Raw genomic sequence first — 21816 nt, forward strand, 5'->3', positions numbered from 1 at the left:
CGGGACCTTTCAGACTTCTTCTTCCCCCTTCTCACACAACTATACAGGTATAGCTACCCTCTTTTCACGCCTCCATAAGATCAGTATTCTATATATCCACCTCTTCTTCAATCTTCTCACCTCTCTATTCACCTATTAATTTCTTTATTCACTCTCACTATACCCTTATCATACAGTGACCGAACTACCTCAATCCAATCTCTCTTGTTTTCACTACAAATTACAATATACAATATATGCCACTACACAACACTACACTACCTTTAATTAATTAATTTTCTATTCTATCATCCTTATTGGCCATTACACACCTAACTTAACATTCTCATATCTGCTACACACACTCCAGTAGCCTAGCCTAACCTTACATTTCTTTTTCGTCTTTCCCTTTCATACGTCAAACATTCTGAAATCCTGTTGACCTCTTTCCCCTTATCTTCGCCATACCATACATTTCCTATTCACTCAGTCTCTAGTTACTTACAAATCATCGTACTTGATTATCGGTAAAAATATTTAAATATCATTGAGCGAATTACCTACTCAAAATAATTATTTAAAAAAATATCATACCTGACCAATTTCCTAATTTTTATTACAACTTTATTGATATCTGGCATAGTGTTATACTAGTAGTTACTGTAAAAAATAATTTAAAAGTTGCGGGCAATACATCCCCTGATCAATTAATAATACTAAAAATAAACATACTGAAAAATAAGAAAATACATTCACCGTGTCCTAATCGAAATCTGCTATAAAACTTAGTCTTTGAAACTCTGCACCGCTAACTGCTCATTTCCCTCTGCTTAATATGATATATTATTTCCAGACCCCAGTTGGCAAATGTTCAATGACGAATACCATCTCTGTAATAATACGTAGCATTCAGTAAAATGTTCAACAATATAGTTATGAGTTATGACCAATGCGTTACAGATATTATATATTATAAGTGTAATGTTTAATTTGTATTATACCTATTATAACTATTATGTGTAAGTTTGTATTTTTTAATATTGTATTCAAGGATTTATTAGTTTTATACCCAACCGACTACCGGAAATACATTGTACCCTTTAATGTTTATTCGTTTGTATTTTAATAGTTTATCCACGAATTTATTCTTATTACTAATTTATAATTATAGTAGGTGTATTAATTGTATTTCAATAATTTATAAATAATATGACAATTAATTATATATTAGTTAATAAATTTTGAAACATTGTGTTCAAGAAAATAAAATAAATGTTAGGGACATAATAATAGGTACCTAACGCATTCGTGTATGTAATATGTATTTACATTTACACTATTTATATAGGTACCTATACCGAGCTATACGACTATACACGGGGTGGTCAGGATAGGTAGTATATAGCTATTGTTATAGTGTAGGTACTAGGTACCTACTGAATACACTAATAGTCGGAAATAAGATTTTTAAAAACAAACTAAATTGATTGAGCGTATAGTTATTTTATGGTTAGCGTTGTTCGTTGAATAAAGTTAGATCGTTTATTTTACTTTAATATCATGGATATCCTAGTGGAAGGTATATTTTTTTTTGTTAAGTTTTTAAATAATATATATGTATATAGAAATGTTAAAATATATTATTTTATATTATTAATGGATACGGAAAAAAAGTAGTGGATAGTAGAAATTTGAAGAAATTAGTGTTTTCAATTAGCTTAACTTGTCATCTAAACGTTATTACATAATTTGATTGCGGCAAGTTTCAGCACAATACTTAATACAATATATAGAACCTATTATAATTGTATAATTTTATATTAATATAAACTTTAGAATTAGAGAACAATTATTATAACTCTCAATAAAACCAAATGACAAAAAAACATACTTTATGTTTTAACTTAATAGTTTAGTTTTATCATTAAGACAAATACCTAAACATTTGTTTAATTAAAAAAAAATTTATCATAAGACTTCAGAAATTTGTTTACGGACTTTATGGATGCACACTGCAAAAACTAAGTTAAAAAATAAACTAAGCATCCGAAAAAGAAATCATTTTGTCCTGCTAAAAATCCTTTTTGGAACACTGTGCGGCGTTTGTATTATTCGATCTCGCGTATTTTATACATTTCCAGCTCGGGTCTAAAATATGCGTAGTGCGTTACTTGGATAGCACATTTTTCGTGACATTAAATATTTATTTTAAATCTTAAAAGTAAATATTTAAGCCCCGAAAGAATATGAAAACAAATTTACTTTTAATATCGACTCTTTCGACTGAATCCGTGACGTGTGTTCACTGCGATGCCGATGTGAAAATGCTCCAGATACAGAACTAAAACTATTTTGATTTATAAAAAATAAAACCATACGGAACGCAGTATGTTTTTTGTTCTGTTCATGTCTGTTTTGTTAATTGACATTTTAGAATTTTTAATCGACTGTGTCTTCTGCAACGACTTTGAGAATTGCCATAGAATATACATGATAGGTAGATATTATATTACGTCAATATGATGAATCCATAGATATAATATAATACAACTTTTTATGTCAAAGAGTTCCGTGTTAAGGAACAATTTGTTCATTGAAATTTTATATGACAATATAACCAAAATAGTTTACAATTTAATATTTATAATTTAAATTATAATAATAAAATATATTATTTAAATTATTATTTTCGTTTTCATATTAATTTAACTAGGTATTGATTAAGGTGGTGAATAGATATTAGAAGCACAAGCATATTTTTATAAAAGCATATTGTTTTTTTAATAAATCATTAAATAAAAATGTGATTTCTGGTTTATAGAGTTAACCAAGAGTTAACATAAAGGTATACAGTCAAATGTACAGTACCGACTTTAATACCTGCAACTAGATTTGTAAAATTCCAAGTCTAACATTTTCTCCCAATACTGCCGAACACAAAATGTATAATAATGATTTACCTAATATATGTTAAGTTTAATTGTATCGGATGTATTTTAGATTTTAGATTTTGAGCGGATCGATCGAATGACTGTATTGATTTTACAATAATGTGTGTTGTTTAATTTTTTAATTTTTATAATTAGGTATATTTTTTGTGTCGGTGTAATCGATAAGAATTCGTAATAAAGATTCTATTTTCATATATAATATACCAAAGGCACTCAGTATGACGCAATAATTTGTTTATTTTTAGTTTCATTGTAGGTATTTAGTATTTTAATATATAATAATATACAAAATTGTGTTTTCGAATAATAATTTATTGTTTGTATTAGTAGGTACCTACACCATAATAGGGAATTAAAATGTTGTCAACATTTCAATTTGGTAGGTGTGATGCATAAAATATAAATGTTGTACAAATGTATTTTTGCTGTTTTTAGGCTGCTGTTAAGATCAATTTATGAGAATCTTTGCATTACATTGTTAGGATTTTTTTTCGTGAATAATCATTTTATAGAAGTTACTTACATATAGGTACGTCGATCAGAAACTATTTACACTGAATGTTATTAGTTAAAAGCTATTAAAATATCCAGTATTTGTATTTATTTGTTAATAATAATTAAGACATTAATATTAGAAATAATGTTGTTCCTTTCACAAAATTGTTTTTAATGATTCTTAATTTAATTTACATTTATACTTTTGGAATTTATCCCCAAGTGACCACTGAATAATCGTTCAATGATGAATTTAATAGTTATTACAATACTCGGATTATAAATTAGAATAAACTGAAGTTTCCATCTTCTACTACAACATTATTTCATATTTTATTTAATCGATTTTCATTCTGCCATCTTGTTCCGGTGATCTTATACCGTTGCACGTAATATAATACAATTGATACTAGTGATACCCGATTGTTTAATTAAATTATTTACACGATTTCAATCGAAAAAGATTTATGAAGTATATACAACCGCCAATCCCCTCAATTTTAATTTTTGTGGATCGAAGCTCCCTCGCTAAAAGAGTACCTACGTTTTAAGACGATGAGTCTTGATAACAACGAATTTATATTAAAGTGTATGGTTATAATATATAATTTCAAAATATTTAATAGGTACCTATTTCTATAAGAGGGTATAAACTGTACTAAAAAATGTGTAAGTATGCTAATAAAATATATGAGGTGTATAATGTATATAAAATATAAATATTAATAATATTATATTGTTTTAAATACTTAGCGCAAATCTAAGTTAATACCCGACGTATAGTATATGCAAAAAGGTACGTGTATTAAACTTGGCGTGGAGAAACGAAGACGGGTTTGGACGGTTCGGGCTCGCGTATTTTATACATTGCACTTTTGGGAGTAAACGTATAAATGCTTCTACGTCTCCCAGTTAACAGATTGTCCGTGGCAATAAATATTTAATTTAAGTCTAAAAAGTAAATGTAAAATAGTAGGTAATAATATGAAAACAAACTTACTCGTAAACATCTACTCTTCCGGTGAAACGTAGCTAGAGTGCCGCCATCGCCGAAGAAACAGCTATCTTCATCCATCTTTATCTAATCATCTCACTCCGATGAGCTGAAACTTGAAAGTATCGAAATATTTTATGAAAATAACCTGATCATAATGAAATTTGCGAGTTTGTTTTAAAACTTACATTATAATATGTACGGTTTAACAAACTGTCCGTTTATATTGGTGGCATATTATTTTTTTGTTCACTGAAATCAAAATATACAATATATTATATTTATAATACAATAGTATTTGCTGAAATTATTAGAATTGTTAACCGTCACCGACGAATTTCGACAATTAACGATTGCCATAGATATTATAAAATATATTATTTACTATGATAAATCCATAGAACTTATATATTATAGTATTATACTCAGTACCTAAACGGTATATTGATAAATCGTATGTTATTTTACAGAAATCTTTATCATCTGCAATGCACCTATTCTGGTTTTCTATTTCAATTATAGTTTGCATGCCAAATTTAACTATACAAACTGGTCCGCAAGTTTATAGACATTCTAATACATTCTCCCACCAGTGCCAATAGACACAGTGTTTGAGAAGTTATATTTTTTTGGTACCTAATTAAAAAACAATATGAATTATTATAAATTACTTATGTAGGTACTTGTCCAAAACTCTACTACAGGGAAATCATTGGTTTTTATGGTATAGCCTTACGAAGTTCACGATTTTCGGTGTCTTACGCACCCGTACAACGCTTAAAGTTTACCGAGCTTAAGTATAACAAATTAATTTTTTTTTTTAATCTAGGTAAATCAACGTTTTAAAATTGATGATGCAAAAATAATTCTTTTTTTGACCTCTCAAAGTATCAACTAGATTCACTTTCCTATCAGAAAAGTTACTGTTGAAAAAAATCCCAGGACTTTACTACTGTCCTAAAAGGTGATGACAGACACAAAAATAAAAAATAAAATAAAAAATAAAAATAAAAAAATAAAATAAAAAAAAACACACATCATTGTAAAATCAATACATTCATCGCTTCGCTCAGAATCTAAAATTGAAAGAGGGTGTTGGCGCCCGCAGGCAAATGCATTTTAGAAAACCAAAAAAAATGTGGAAAAAAAGTTACTGCAGGAATACACATTACAAAGTACAAACTAAAACGTCCAGAATCTTAAACAGAAAAAAACTATTAGAAATATATAGTTCATTAAAGAAGGATTATTCATAGGGTACGAAGTTATCAATGTTCAAGTCTATACGAAAAATTCAACTAGTCACATTACTAAAAAAAAATTGAAGGAGGGTGTGGGCGCCCGCAGGCAAATGCATTTTAGAAAACAAAAAAAAATTGAAATTAATTATATTGTGTGAATACACATTACAAACTTCAAACTAAAATGTCCAGAATCTTAAACAGGAAAAACTATTAAATATATTTAGATTATTAATGATGGATTATTCAGAGGGCACCAAGTTATCAATGTTCAAGTCTCTACAAAAAATTCAACTCGTCACATTACTAAAAAAAAAATTGAAAGAGGGTGTTGGCGCCCGCAAGCAAATGCATTCTAGAAAACAAAAAAAAAATTGAAATTGATTATATTGTAGGAATACACATTACAAACTTCAAACTAAAATGTCCAGAATCTTAAACAGAAAAAAACTATTCAAAATATTTAGTTCATTAATGATGGATTATTCAAAGTGCACCATGTTATCAATGTTCAAAAAGTAAATACAAAAATTTCAACTAGTCACATCATGACTAAAAAAAAATTGAAGGATGGTGTGAGCGCCCGAAGGCAAATGCATTTTAGAAAACAAAAAAAAATTGAAATTAATTATATTGTGTGAATACACATTACAAACTTCAAACTAAAATGTCCAGAATCTTAAACAGAAAAAACTATTAAATATATTTAGATAACAAAAAAAAAATGTGGAAAAAAAGTTACTGCAGGAATACACATTACAAAGTACAAACTAAAATGCCCAGAATCAAAAAGAAAAAAAAAATTAGTTCATTAAAGATGGATTATTCGTATGGCACCAAGTTATCAATATTTAAAAAATTTGGCAAATGTTAAAATCATGAAAAAAAAATTGAAGGATGGTGTGGGCGCCCGCAGGCAAATGCATTTTAGAAAACAAATAAAAAAATTAAAAACAAATATTATTGTAGGAATACACATTACAAAGTTCAACCTAAAACGTCTAGAATCTTAAAGAGAAAAAACTATTCAAAATATTTAGTTCATTAAAGAAGGATTTTTCATAGGGCACCAGGTTGCCAATGTTTAAAAAATGTATACAATTTCATTACCTAAAGATAAATTCATAAAAAAAAAATTGAAAAGCGCCAGCGGGCAAAAAAAATTTTAGATGGCACTGGCTTGTTTAGTTTAAAATATATGATATAATATAATCTTTATGATCTGTAATATATTCTGGTGTTCGATGAAAAATATTGAAATAAGCTAAAAATACATATTTTTTGGTTTTGAATATGAAAGCTGTGAGATGATCGATATGAATTTCGTGAGAAATCTAGAGGTACTAGAAAACTGAGACGAGTGTGTCGAATGAAATAAATAAAAAAATTGATTAACACAACAATTGGTTAAAAATTAATTTAATTCAAATAATGAGATGAACCTTATTAGATCATTTAAATTGTCCAGAACAAGCCCCCGGTTGATGGTCGCATGCCAATTTTAACCATATACTAGACCACAAGTTTATAGACATTCTATAATGTATTCTCCTGCCGGTGACACTGTTGGGGAAAATATATTTTTTTAGTAATTAAATTACGATACGAATTATAAATTACGTAGGTACTTGTCCAATACTCGACTACCAGAATTCAATTTAAAGAATGTGATATACCTAGGTAACCTATCGATCGATTCTAAAACAGAAACTTAACCTAGGCACAAATAATATCACAATATAAAATAGTGAAATGTGAAAATTTGAAGAAAATTTCCCTTAGGTATATCCCGTAAAACCCCCCCAAAAAAACGTACGTTTGAGGTGTTCTCTTAAAACCCAAATGTTTAATGCCCGTATCCCGTATGCATAGAAAATGCATGTTTCACATTTACGAAAACTAAAACTATCGTGACGGAACGGAATTACGAAGAACGTATAAGACAAAAATAATCGTCACCAAGTGGTAGGTATCTGCCAAGTGATCTGCTATGTACTTACAAATTATATTAAATAACATTAATCATTATGTATTTTCTTATTTTATTAGGTAGGTATAAAAACCTACCTTCCTACTTATAAAAGCATTACTTAATCATTGATTTAAAATTTTAAAAATTATTCTACTATAACAATAAATTAACAGTTGTAGGCAAAGTATTATAATTTAAGGTATTTTTCATAATTTTTGCACACCTATAACAACTGGGTTTTAAAAATTACTCTACGTCTAGCGGTTATATAAGTTTGTCTGACAATAAATATTTACATTAGGTCTACCGCTTCAACAGAGTAGAAGGACAAAACTTACGTAATTATTTATTCTTCCGGCGAAACGCGTTCCCTTCGAGTGTATATAATATTGTCTAGTGTCAGAGCTGTGCATCTCCGCCAAGGAAAATGCAGCGCGCGTCTTCATATATCCGATCCAAAAGTTCAGTCTGGAAGTATTGAGATTAATGGCATTTATAAAAATAGCCAATAGGCACCTAGTTCAAATAGTTCAATAACCAGAATGGAACGAAATATGTGAGTACGTATTGAAATCGCTGTTCGTCTCAGACGATTGTCATTTGCCATAGATTATTTATAATTATAACCTCACCGTCCTAATCATAGAAAATATATATAATATGGTCCTAACCGATGGATGATGGATATTTTTACATTGTCTTCAAAAAAACATTTATTTGTTTCTACTAGATGCAAATGCGGAAAATTGAATTCAAACTTATAATGTAGATAACGGTTTTTTTACTTGGTAACCATTCATTTATTACTTGGTTTATTAACAAATTCTAATTGATATAAAATAGTAATTGAATAAAAATAGTTTTATTGATCCCAATATTTAAAAATAATGTTTCGAATAAAATAATAAAAAAATTTTAAGAAATACCTATTAATTAATATGTATTACCTTAATAACAAAATAACTAAATAAATTCGTAGCTTAATAAAATGTCCAGAAAAATTAAAAGTCCAATTTAAACGAATATAAAATAGAATTTAGATAGGTGTATAGGTAGTGTATTCGTTATATTTTGAGTTTCATTATAGCACATCAGTCAATCAGATGCTATTTAATATTTTAAAATAAAAAACTTCGACAGTAATTCCATATTGGCAAGTGTTAACTGAAGACCGAAGTTATAGTATCGAACATAATGGGTACGTAAAAAAATAGAAATATAATTTAAAAAAATTACCTTTATTTAATTGTATTTAATTTTTTTTTAATAAGTTTTTATAATATTGACTTCAACCCATATAAATGTTCTTATTTCATTTTTCAATTCGTTGATAATATATGAAACGAATTCTTTGCTTGGAAAGCAATGTTTAGAAAATTCAGAAAATGCAGTTTATATTTAAATCCGTGGCCTAATTATAAATAATAATTTCTGATGCATTGATGCTGAAGAGTGAGGGAGGTGCACAATCAGCCGAACCTGAAATCTAACGTCTTAAACACTTAATATAAACAATTTTTCACACACGCGTCATGGTATGAAAATAAAAAATATTTATAATTCATATTTATACCGATTTTCTACCGATTTATACCGATCTTCTATATTAATAATAATTATAAATATATAGCAATAACAAATCATTTTTGAGTAGCGGCCCACCGCCGAAAGTTCCCAGTATCCCGCCGGCCCAGTCCGCCCCTGGTTCATATTGTAACCGAAAAATCTAAATAATCTATTATAAACACAGTTACTTTTTACAGATATTATAAGTTAAAATTTGGACGAAATTACATATTAAAACCAAAAATAACGATTTTAGTTATTTTGTTGTAATTTAAAAATAGTAAGTGTTCGCGGATTTATGAAACTTTTAGAGTATATTATTATAATTTATAGACACGATGACACTTTCAAATGTTATTATTTGGGCAAAAATGACTTTAACCTACTATTGTAGGTGCTGATGTCTAATAGTAAAATAAATTACTTTAATCTCAATATTATTTATTAGTTAACGATGTCTTTGTTCAGAATCGTTTTTCGTTTGTTCGTTTTGTATTTTAATAATTTATACATAGATATATTATTATTACTAATAATTATAGTAGGTATGTTTGTTTTATTTCATTAATTAATTTAATACTATACCAATAAATTATATATTAAATAATAGTTTTTGAAACGATGTGTTCGAAAAAATAAAAATAAATGTGATTTTAAACAGTGAAAAATGTATATGAAGTTTTTAAATTGAAATGCAACATTACAAACATGATTGTTTACTGGGACCGCTAGTTATATATATTTAGATATTTTACAGTATAATCTAGTACAGTTATTCTCAATTTTTTTTTGTCAAGAGGCTCCCTAAATTTAATGTAAAACTGTCAAGGCTAACTTAATCAAAATTATTAATGATTTTTTCTAGATTAGGTATATACTAAAATTACATGTACTTTTTCACACAGATAAATTATTATAATGTATAGTAAATTAATGTTTCAATATACTTTTGAAAAATATTAATAATAGTATTAAAATTTAAGCATTTAAACTTTTTCCATAAACGCTTAAAGTCTAAAGAAAAAGAGCACTGATCTAGGATGACCATATAAATCTATCAACCATTTAGCATATAGATATGTTTCTATCCCCAGGATCTCTGTTAATAATATATAATAATATATAGGTAATAGTAATACTATAAATACTATGAATATATTATAAAATCAATGGTGATAGGTACAACTGAGTAATAAATGCTTATAAAAAGGTATTCAAAATATATGCATTTTGGTAACACATAGGTAATATGAATACTAGTATTAACCTCAATATCAACATATTATGAATTGTATTTAAAATCCATATATTAATTAATAATTAATAATTATTATTTGTTAATTGTAACACTTTGAAAGCATTATGTATGATAATTTAGTGAATTAACTCTCACAGTTTTTATATATTTTTTTTTTAATAGGAAATTTAAAAATGACAGTATTTAATAATATTAATAATTGTTTTTGATTAAAAGAAAGTATTTAAATACATGCATATAAATAATTTAGAACATAGAATTAATTATGCAATGAAAAATTTTGAATTTTATTCCGTAAATCATGATATATTTTCAATTTTCTATAGCTTTGGTGAACTAAACTGTTCATTCATCGGCCTCTTTAGGACATACAGCGCTCCCGGTGGTGACGACTGTCTGTAGTAAAATGTTCAATCAAATTTTCAACGAATGGATCATAGCAGGAAAAATGTCTCACTGTCCATGACAAAATTTGTTTCTTGTAGGCAAATAATTTGGGGGTCGTGGTTTTGGATGATGAGTTTCAGCTCTTCTTATTTCTTGAAGAAGCCATTAAGGTTCCATTGAATTATTTTAGCCATTATCAACAGTATTCTTTTTTTTTTTTTAATTTTTTGATATTGGATATTGGATTATTTGGATAGTTTTTTGCTGGCTTTTTGTGGTGGTTGTGAGTTGTGTGCATGCATTATTATTAACGTAGTTTTTTTTTGCTATACAATTCGGTTAAAAATGTGATGAAAAGTCAAAATCCTTGAAAATGTAATACAAGGTTCTTCATGTGTTGTTCATATACAAATTAATATAATTTATGAAAAATACATAGTCACAATATTATTTTTATAAGCAGTTTAAGTTCGAAATTTGCAAATTGTTATGTAGTTAAAAACCCGTACAATTTTAGATTCTGAGCGGAGAGGGAAGCTAGTGGTTTTACAATGGTGTTTATTTTTTTTTTATATCCTATACACAAAATTTCTACCAGGTGGAGTGCTTCGGTTTCAACATATTATAGTACCTTATCATTTAGCAAATTGGATCAAGATGATGGCACTTAAGAGATGTAATTTTTCGATTTTCTCAATAGTTATTTAATGCCACGGGAAAAACTACTGACAAATTACGAAAACCCGCTTAAAATGGGATTTTAATTTCTAACGATTTGTTTATCACCGTTGCGTAAAAAAATTCTTATATTCTAATATTAAATCTACTATAAGGCTATAATAAATAATAAAAATTAAAAAAATCTAGACTGATAAACCGTCTCCGCTCAGAATCGTTTTTCTTATACAATGATATTATATCATTGAATCCAAGATAAATTTTACATTGTGACCTAACCTAACGTACTGTTCGGCAGAGTGACATCCACTTACCCGCTTTTTTAATATTCATGTAGATACCTTATATTTAAAAATTTAATAGAATAAGGTTCCATGCTGGAACTAAACATTTCTGTATTTAAATTTAAATATAATTATTATTATACCTATCTATTCCCAATAACGGTTTGTTTTCATTTATTTTTTTTTATTAGAAGTATTTATTGAAAATAAATTTAGTTTTCTTTATATGAAAAAAAAAAAATTAATAAATAAATTACATTGTGAAATTAATGTTTTGGCTGTCTATATTATTATATTTTGTTGCTATGCAATATTTACATGTTATTTATCATATTATTATTCAAACAGTTTATCTCCGATTAATTGTCATTTGTATTTCTCTTATTCTTGTGTAAAGCTGACTAATTATTACTTAGTTATGGATCGTGAACAAAAAACTGCGACTTCAGGTTCTTTCTACAAGGTTGATGAAGAATCACAATACGCATACAAGTTAACGACGGACCAGTTGGATTTTCTAGGAATTATAGCTAATACTGTGCAGCCTTTTTTCGATTAAATCGAGGAAACGTCGAGGAAAACGCACGGATATGACGAAGTTTAATGATCTTCTGACAGCCGCTGCACATAGAGCTTTAGACAGCGCTTCAGATAATCTAAGTGTTGCAGCAAGCTTCGCTCTATGACAATGGCGCTTTGAAACTTGCAACTGCGAAACTAGTTGTATTTCCGGCGTTACTATAACAGTCTGAACATAGCCCGTGTTCATTTGTCTTGGTACTATATTTACATTTTTGTACATAGCCGCAGACTGTACAGTATTAGCTATAACTCCTAATTACTAATAATACTAATTTGGGTTATTGGTTATTTCCAAAAATAGGTACCATATTAACTTAATATGTGTAGGTAATTGCCTAAAATAAAAAACGATAATGAATTATCAAAAATACCATATTATAGGTACTACCTATTAGTTGACAGTTTTTAATTTTTTTGTGCTTTATATACGTTTCAAATACTTTAAGAAAAAAGAAAAATATAATATACCCATTACTTACTTAATTATTTTGATATTTTGTATTTATAAATGTTAAATACTAAAAAAAAAACTTTTTAAAATTCAACTCACGAAGATTTAATTATTTTAGCATTAAACAATTCTGTATAGTGTACGAGTAGTGAGTACTATTTGTGAAAATTGGGGGGGAAGCGGGGGGCTTGAGGGGCCTTGACCCCTCAAAAGTCAGTCAAGCCGCCTCCTTTTTTAGTTGTGTGGGAGAGAAAACCTCCCGCTCACATTGATGTTAATAATGTTGGCCCACCTGACATTTTAATAGATTTCCGCCTATGACATCGCCAAAGTTTATTCAAATAAATCGATACTATGTAACAATATATTAAATTTGACATGAACTGAGTTGGTCCCTTGGAGGGCTCACATTTAAATTATTGATACAAGGTATAATAAGAAAATACAATGATGGCTGAATTTTCGGAAACCTTAAGGTATATTTCAACGAGTTAAGCACAATGGTGCAATCAGAATTTGTCGGTTGAGCTTAATTCCAAGGTTATAACATTTTGAAGTTCGGGATTTTGCGTATGTTAATATATATTCGCAGTTTATTCCATGAATCTACATAGAAAATGCAGTTTATCTCCAAAGCGTTTTTTAGAAATTTTTTTCGGAAATCTATATAATATTCAAACGAGTTAAGTACAATGGTACAATCAGAATTTGTATGTGTTCATACTTTTATTTAAATTTTTTTCAGTAGATTTTTTTATTTGTGGGTTTTTTTTCCGCGATTCATTCTATAGGCACCTATTTATATTCGTCTGGTTCATCGTTATTTCAGTGTAGTACTTTAGTGCATACAAAATATAAATACCTACACAATGGATGAAAGGTAAGTTACCTATATATTAATGGCTACGGCTTCATATATAAGGTTAGTGGTTACAATTTATAAATGCGTTTGACTTAAAAATAACACAATTTAATTAGAAAAAATAATACAAATTATGTAGCATATTATAGTTTAATGCTATCCTATTTGTTATTATACAGACATATAGTGTATCAGTGTATGTATAAGTTAACCTGCTGGCTAGGTACTATATTACGTGTACATGAATTTGTTAGATGGATACTATTGTGTACAGTTGTCAGTTACATGTTTTTTGGTAGGTTTAATCAGTAAAATAAACATTATTTAATATTTAATAATAACTACATCTATAGGCCACTCAGAATAAAAAGGCAAGAAAGTCGAAATACCTTCTCAGCAACTTTACTAGAGTTTATGCCTTATGGTAGACTATCCTGTCCAGCATAGAGAAAATGCTACAGGAAAATGTACAACATTCAATGTCAAAAATAAATTACAAGGTTCTTTGGAAGAACTCGCTACACATTTAAATAGTGTGAGAAACTCAATCCAAGCTATTAAAAATATTAAATCATGGAAAGAGGTGATTTTGTTACTTTAAGTATTTTTATGTTCAGGTACTTTATAAATACACACTTATGTTAGACATTTTTAAACGGTAATTAGTCCAGTATTCATTGTAAACATATTAACTAATTCAAAATATTTTCTTTCTAATTATAAGTTACTACAAACACAAATATTTAATTTAAGCACTCGTATGTAAATTATACAGCATTTAAATTTTAAAGTCAACAATTCAGATTATAATAAATAATTAAAAATAAAGTTAAAAAAAGTTTGGTCTTTTTGCACATTGCTTGAACCCCATGTAGCATCTTTTATTAACACAATAATAATATATACAACGTTGGATGTCCTTTAAAGAGTCCTAGATACTATAATATGGTAAATATGTATTATGTACTGACGAACTGATAACAGCCATTAGCCATTGATAAAATATATGTTATAAATATAGACGGACACATAAGGTGTCGAAGTTTTTGAAACAAAACGCGTCATTATTAGGAGCAATTGTTTAAAATTTGTATATTAACATTTAACACGTATAGGTATATTACATGTTAACAATAATATTTTTTAATTTTATTCATATTTTTGTGAGTAATTATTAATATTATTTTCTTTTCTAGAATCTTGAATCATGCGTGCTGTATAAGAGGTACAACTAAAAATAACATAATATTTATTGTTGTACTCCTTACTAGTTGAATATAGGCAACTAAAAATGCTGAATTTTCTTAACCTTCTTATCAAAAATCTAATAATAATAATAATAATTGTTCTGTGATAATAATAAAGTGGATATCCACCTTGAATAATGATAATTATGTGTTAGTGTGTTATCTACATGTGTTATCTACATGCTTCACGGGTTTTGGATTTTAGTTTTTAACACAGCAGTCGCCAGTCGACATTATTGTTTTTTCTACCTTTTAATTACCTATCAGTAGAATATTTTGAGATTTAAAATAGTTGTTTTGTTTAATTTTTATAATTATATCACAATAAAAATCTAAATAGTCTTCCCATTACAACCCATAAACATGAATGTTGCAAGAAAACAATTAAACACCATAAAAATTTTTCATGCAAAGCTATTAGATACGGTAAAGTACTATTTATATTAGTTTCTTCTCATTAACTTATTAGTTATTTTTCTACTTCTTCTTGAAACTTTATATTAAAAGAAATAAAATACCCATTCATTTAAATTCATTAATATTTGAAAAAAACTTTTTTTTTCTCAATTATATTATGACATAGTACCTAAATATTAGTTTTTTTAAACTTATATTGTTGTTTATTTTATGGATATAAATTGAAGTTTTTCTTAACTTTGTTACAATTGCAATAAAAACATTGTACCTAAATTCAAGACAAATAAAAATATGTTTAAAATTGTATTTATTTATCTTTAATTTTAACGAATTTATGCACTTATTATAGTTAAAACGACTTCAAAATGATCTTGCCAATAACTACAATCAAGATATTGAACGTCTTAAATTCGAACAAGAATCATTGAAAGCTCAAGTTGAAGCAGAATTAGCAAAACTTAAAAAGCAAAAGATTCAAACCGGAAATGTAAGTTAAATACCTAATCATTTTGTACTGTAGAACCCGTTTCATTAACTTGATTTAACATCTTTACAACTGGCAATAATAAACTATAATTTACAAATATCAAAGAATAAAATCCTTAAATGATGATCCCTCTAAATAACTACTTTGTTTTACACAGCTATTTTTATGATAGTAATATAATAATAATATATAAATATTATAATATTATATTATATATTATATTATTATAACTATTTTGTTACTAAATTAGTTTAAATTGTTAATTTATAATACCTATTTAAGATGCTTTTTAGAGCTTTTGACTTGTTTCAAAATTCTCACAACCCAGTGGCGCCAAATCAAATTAAAACTGCTAGTTCAAATGGTTTATTTGACCTACCCACCCCTTCAAATGACTGAGCAACTGGCTTAACTAATTTAATAACATTCCTGCGTTTAATACAATTATAGCAGGAAGACCAGGAAGTATATACCTTATTATTTTACCCACCCACCCAATTTTTAAGGCAGTTTAATTGAACTACCTGAAGCATGTGTTTGGCGTTACTACCATAACCTAATTATTATATATGTTATACATTTTAATTTATAATATTCTTATCTAACTAATAAATAAATAATAAACTATATAGTATACCCTACTATATTGGTTAACTGTGCTTAATTAATTATTTATGATGATAATAATGATTCCAATAAAACAACAATATTGTTGCAAGTGAAACCACTTTAACTATAGAAAAAAATAACTAATGAGTAAAAAAAAATATATAAATTTAAATTTATATGATAAAAAAATGATTTTTCTTAAATAGATGGGTGGGTGGTAGCCGGTGGGTTCCCTAGTAAATGTAATATGATATTCTCAATAGGTAGTCAATAACGATCTGAAATATAATTAGCTATAATATATTAATACATTATTATGCATTAATACTTGGGATATTTGTAACTTGCCTCTGGAAAATTTTTAGTTCGCCACCACTGTTTAATTTTATTGTTTCTTTAGTTTAAAAATATTGAGTAGTCCCAAATTTCTGTGCCCAGTGGGAATCCCCACCTTTTCTTTAGGACTGGCCATAATGCTGTCTATGAATTTAGTTGCAATAGAGTTATTAAGTGGATTAAAATATATTTATTTATTTTATTAATTAATAATTAGAATTGTTAAATATAAAATAAGACATATTTTATTAATTTGATTTGCATACAGGACATTGAAATAGAAGTAAAGAGTTATATTGATAATGTTAAGAAAGAAGACACTTCAACTGTGAAAACAATTGAAAATGATAAATGCAGTGATAATATTGATGTTAAGAAGAACAATCAAACTTTTAAAACTGAAAAGAAACAAAAAAAAAATAATCCAGGTATGAGAAACAATACATTTAGAGACTTATTAGACTGTATATTATTGATATTTAATTAGAAATATGAAATAATTATTAAGTAATTATATACTGATATAATACAATATATTTTAGCTGTTCCTGCAAAGACTTCCATTACCACACCAGTAGATTTTGGTAGACTAGATTTACGTGTTGCTAAAATTTTAAGTGCTTCCAAACATCCTAATGCTGATGCTCTCTATGTAGAAACTATAGATGTGGGGGAAGAAAAACCAAGAAATGTTGTATGTATATTGTATATAAATATTATTAGTGATTTATTTTTAAATTCATATCAGATGAAATTTAATAACAATAATTAATTTCTGAAGTATATTTAGTATATTTTCTGAGATATCCTATAGAAATGTACTTTATTTTTTAAAAAAAAAACTTATATTTTACTAGTTTTATATTGCTTCTAGGTAAGTGGATTAGTGAAGTTTGTTCCATTGGAAGCAATGTCTAATCGCATGGTTGTGTTATTGTGCAATTTAAAACCTTCTAAAATTAGAGGTGTTTTATCTGAGGCAATGGTAATGTGTGCTAGCTCGCCAGAAAATGTTGAAATACTGGAACCACCTCCAGGTTCAGTGCCAGGAGATTATATAAACGTAGATGGATATACAAGATCTCCAGATAAGGTATTGAAAGTATTTGAAGAAATTGCACAGGATTTGAAAACAGATGAAAACTTTCAAGCTACTTATAAAGGCATTCCTTGGACTGTAGCTGATAAAGGAGCTGTTTTGGCAAAATCTTTAAAAAATATTAAAATTAAATAATTAAATATTTCCTCAACATAAAAACAAAGCAATAATATAATATATTTATTTTACATTGCATCATTATAACTAATATATTTAGTATTGTATTTGTTTTTGTTGAATAAATGTATCAATCACATTAGTTTGTGTAATTTAATTTATACTATTTTAACATTTTTATTGATCTAAATTATTTGATATAATTAAACCCATGCATTTTTTAGGAAAATTATAAAAACTAAAATTCAAATGTCCTTATGGATGCTAAAATATAATTAATATAAACGGTAATCTTCAATTACCTGAAGAAAATCACAGCAGTGTTACTGCCCCAAACAGTGACTATAGACACAAAAATAAAAAAATTAAAAAAACAGATCATTGGAAAATCAATATATTCATCAAAGCATTTGAAGCAGAGCGCTCAGAATCTAAAATATTTATATTATGAACAATTTTTTTTTATTATTTGATTATACAAGACAATGTATTAATAATTGTATAGGACAAATACTGTTTAATAGAGATAATGAACTAATATCTCAAATTTATACTGCAATTAAAAATTAATGTGTTTTTTATTAATATTCTCTTTTTAAATATGTTTTTATAATTATTTTCTACTTGGATATTTTGTCCTATACATTGGTTATTTTATACGTTGGATATTTAGACATTGAGAATAGCATATTTTGTCCCAATACTGCCTGTGATAAGTGTTTCAACAGAGAGGTTGTTTTCAAAATGGATACTTGTTAAGACTAAAATAAAAACAACAATGAGTGAAGACCGTTGACAATAATTTGTGAACCAGTTGTAATCATTGATATTGAACATACAATTGACAACTTTTCAAGAAAAAGTAAATCTCTTTCAAAAGTATTACAGTATAAAACTGTTTGCTGATAAAATATGTGTATAATAATATGTATTGTTGCTTATAATTCTAGATTCTGAGCTGAGCGATGAATATATTGATTTTACTTTTTACAATACCGTGTGTTTTAGTTATTTTTTGTGCCCACAATTTTTGGATTTACCACTTGAGTATCTTTTCCGGTGGGAAAGTGAATGTACTTGGTGTTTTGGGGAGGTCAAAATTTAAAGTAGTTTTCAAAAGCACTTGGAATAACAAAATATGGTCAGTCAGCCTATGATATTACTAATATATTTAACATATTATATAAATATAAAAAAAATAAAAAACCAAAGGAAAAAAACCATGAAAATTAAAACCAAATTTTTGTATTTTACTATATTATGTATTTATGTCATATTATTCACATTTTTTAAATATTTTTAATATTAATTTTAACTATACCTTAGCTACTATAATCGTCAATATAAAAGTAAGTTTGAAAATATATAAGAAAAAATCTTATTAACAATAATAATCATTTATATTCATATTATAAATTCGTTTTACAATAAGTATAGTTTCTTCCAAATTTTAACTTAATGTATATTGTTATGTAGTGTATTTATATATTGTTCACATTGTTTGGTTACAGTATGAACTATTTATAAGAATCGTTGTTTTAAATTTTCAATCCTTAGCTATAAAAATTGAACATTTTATAATTTTTAAATACATTTTAAAAATTTGTCACAATACAATAAAAGAATAATAATTTAAAATTAAATTATATTATAATAATAATAAATAATAAAAAATAATAAAGATTGATAATTTGTTCAGTTAAATTAAGTAAAAATAGTAATAAAAAAAAATCGTAAGTTATCGATATCTTATTGTATAAGAGATGTCAGTTAAAACGTTTTCAATATCAGTTCGATTGCCAATGTTATACTACACTGTGTAACAACTAAATAATATTTATAATAATTAGCCACTAGATAATACCTACAATAAAATGATGCACGTGTGCCTGTATCTTAGCAGTCTAAATAACTCAAACAACTTGTAGGTCCGATTTTATATCAATAAAATATTATATACAATAATGTTATGTGATGTAGGTACTATATAGGTACCATTTATATAACGTTAGTATTAGTATCTATAATTACCATTTACCACATTATTAATATATAATTACAAATACGTATATTATGTGTAATATGCCTCGTGCCTACATTTAATAAATTATTGTTTGATAATTATTATTATTATTACCTATATTTTGTATAATATTTTTGTATACTATGTTTTTAACTTTATTATTTGACGTATCGATCATTCGAAATATTTTTATATGCTATATTTGTGAAGTTGTTAAATTAATTAAGTTGAATTACACATAATATTTAAAACAAAATATTATTTAAAATGTATAATTTTTTTAATAATATAATATAATATAATATACGTATTTGTAATTGAATATTAATATAATGTGGTAAATGATAATTATAGATGCTAATTAACGTTTAAAAAATATTTGTTCATGTTGCATGTGGTTGTGAGTAATATTGTAGTCTGGGGATTTTTTTTCCTAGGGTCGGGGATTTTATTTCCGGGATTCCCCAAAACATAGAATAACATAGTTAAGCTCGTTTTTATATATTTTTAAATATAAAAATATATATATTATTTTTAATTATTCAAAATGCACAAATTAGGTTATGATAGTCAGTGGCGTATATAGAAATAATTTTTGGGGTGGGCTATAGTAGATAGAATCTAGCAAGTGATCAAGCAACTTAGAGGCTACTGTCTACTATATATTTGACAGTTTCTATAAATATATTCGTATTTGTTATTTTTCAACAGGATATAAAATATATCTTATAATAGTCTTATAATAGTACCTAATAAAATATATTGTTGTTCTATTTAAAAAGACTGTAATTTCGGGAGGGGAGGCTGCAGCCCGCTAGGCCCACCCCCTATATACGCCACTGACGATAGTATTCAACAGATAGAACACCTGGGCAGTTGGATAATTGATCAAAATTTTTAATTAGAAAAATAAAACTTATGTCTAATGAAATATGACATAATAAAGCAAAATATAAAAATTTGGTTTTTATTTTCATGGTTTTTTTTCGTGGTTTTTTTTTCTTTTGGTTTTTTTTCCGTGTTTCAATTTTTCAACTAGTTTTGAGCTGTCTACGGACATTATAATTTTCAATTTTTTTAGTTATTTTTTTTTGTGGGTTAATTTTGCACGTGGTTATATTTTTGGTGACTAAATTTCCAAGGTTATTTATTAGGCAAATCATTTATTTTATATAGAATCGTTTAAATGCTGATGAGTGATGATTAAAGGTATGGTTTTTTTATTTAACAAGGGTTAAAAACAGAGACGAATATAAAATATAAGGAAATAAAAAGAGTAGATATTCAGTAGTAATAAAAAGGTATTTAATACTTAAAAAAGTGATTGAATATTTTTCTGAAATATGTTTCAACACTGTATAATAACTATAATATAAGGTTTTAAAGTAGGTACCTGGGTACCACTAACCTACTATGTATACTGTATAGGTGTATAAACATAATATAATCTACCTAAATCATTACACATCCTAGGACAGCTGTCTGTGATGGGCCGCCATTAGCCGATGACTCGGCCGGTTGGCGTGTATAATAACAACACTATACATATATATTGGCACATAATAGCCGTACTGTACCTCAGTACCTGTATAAAGTAATCTATATATGATATATTATATGACACAAATGGAGTAGGTAGGTAAAATAATAATAGCAACACGAATAATGTAGGACATCGATGTGACGCACTCGAGACTATTCACTATAGGTACACGCTATAGGTACACGCTATACACTATAGAACATAGGTATCTACTGCAGTATCACAGGTATGGGTGAAG

General features: G+C 26.9%; 1 protein-coding gene and 1 long non-coding RNA gene across 2 annotated transcripts; one reads left to right on the forward strand and one right to left on the reverse strand.

Annotated features, from left to right (window-relative positions):
- Positions 1-744: 744 nt before the first annotated feature.
- On the reverse strand, positions 745-8483 carry LOC132943944 (uncharacterized). Its single transcript, XR_009664394.1, has 4 exons — positions 7971-8483; positions 4608-4671; positions 4426-4534; positions 745-869 (listed from the first exon to the last, which is right to left on the reverse strand). It is a non-coding gene; the product is annotated as an uncharacterized LOC132943944 (long non-coding RNA).
- Positions 8484-15131: 6648 nt separating this feature from the next.
- LOC132942945 (aminoacyl tRNA synthase complex-interacting multifunctional protein 1) lies at positions 15132-18154 on the forward strand. The gene is made up of 5 exons (XM_061011663.1): positions 15132-15373; positions 15714-15851; positions 17065-17224; positions 17339-17490; positions 17671-18154. The coding sequence occupies exons 1-5, from the start codon at positions 15311-15313 to the stop codon at positions 18028-18030; spliced, it is 873 nt and encodes a 290-aa protein (XP_060867646.1). The 5' UTR covers positions 15132-15310; the 3' UTR covers positions 18031-18154.
- Positions 18155-21816: the final 3662 nt, after the last annotated feature.

The sequence above is a fragment of the Metopolophium dirhodum genome, chromosome 4, assembly GCF_019925205.1.
Source record: "Metopolophium dirhodum isolate CAU chromosome 4, ASM1992520v1, whole genome shotgun sequence".
Lineage (NCBI taxonomy): Eukaryota > Metazoa > Arthropoda > Insecta > Hemiptera > Aphididae > Metopolophium > Metopolophium dirhodum.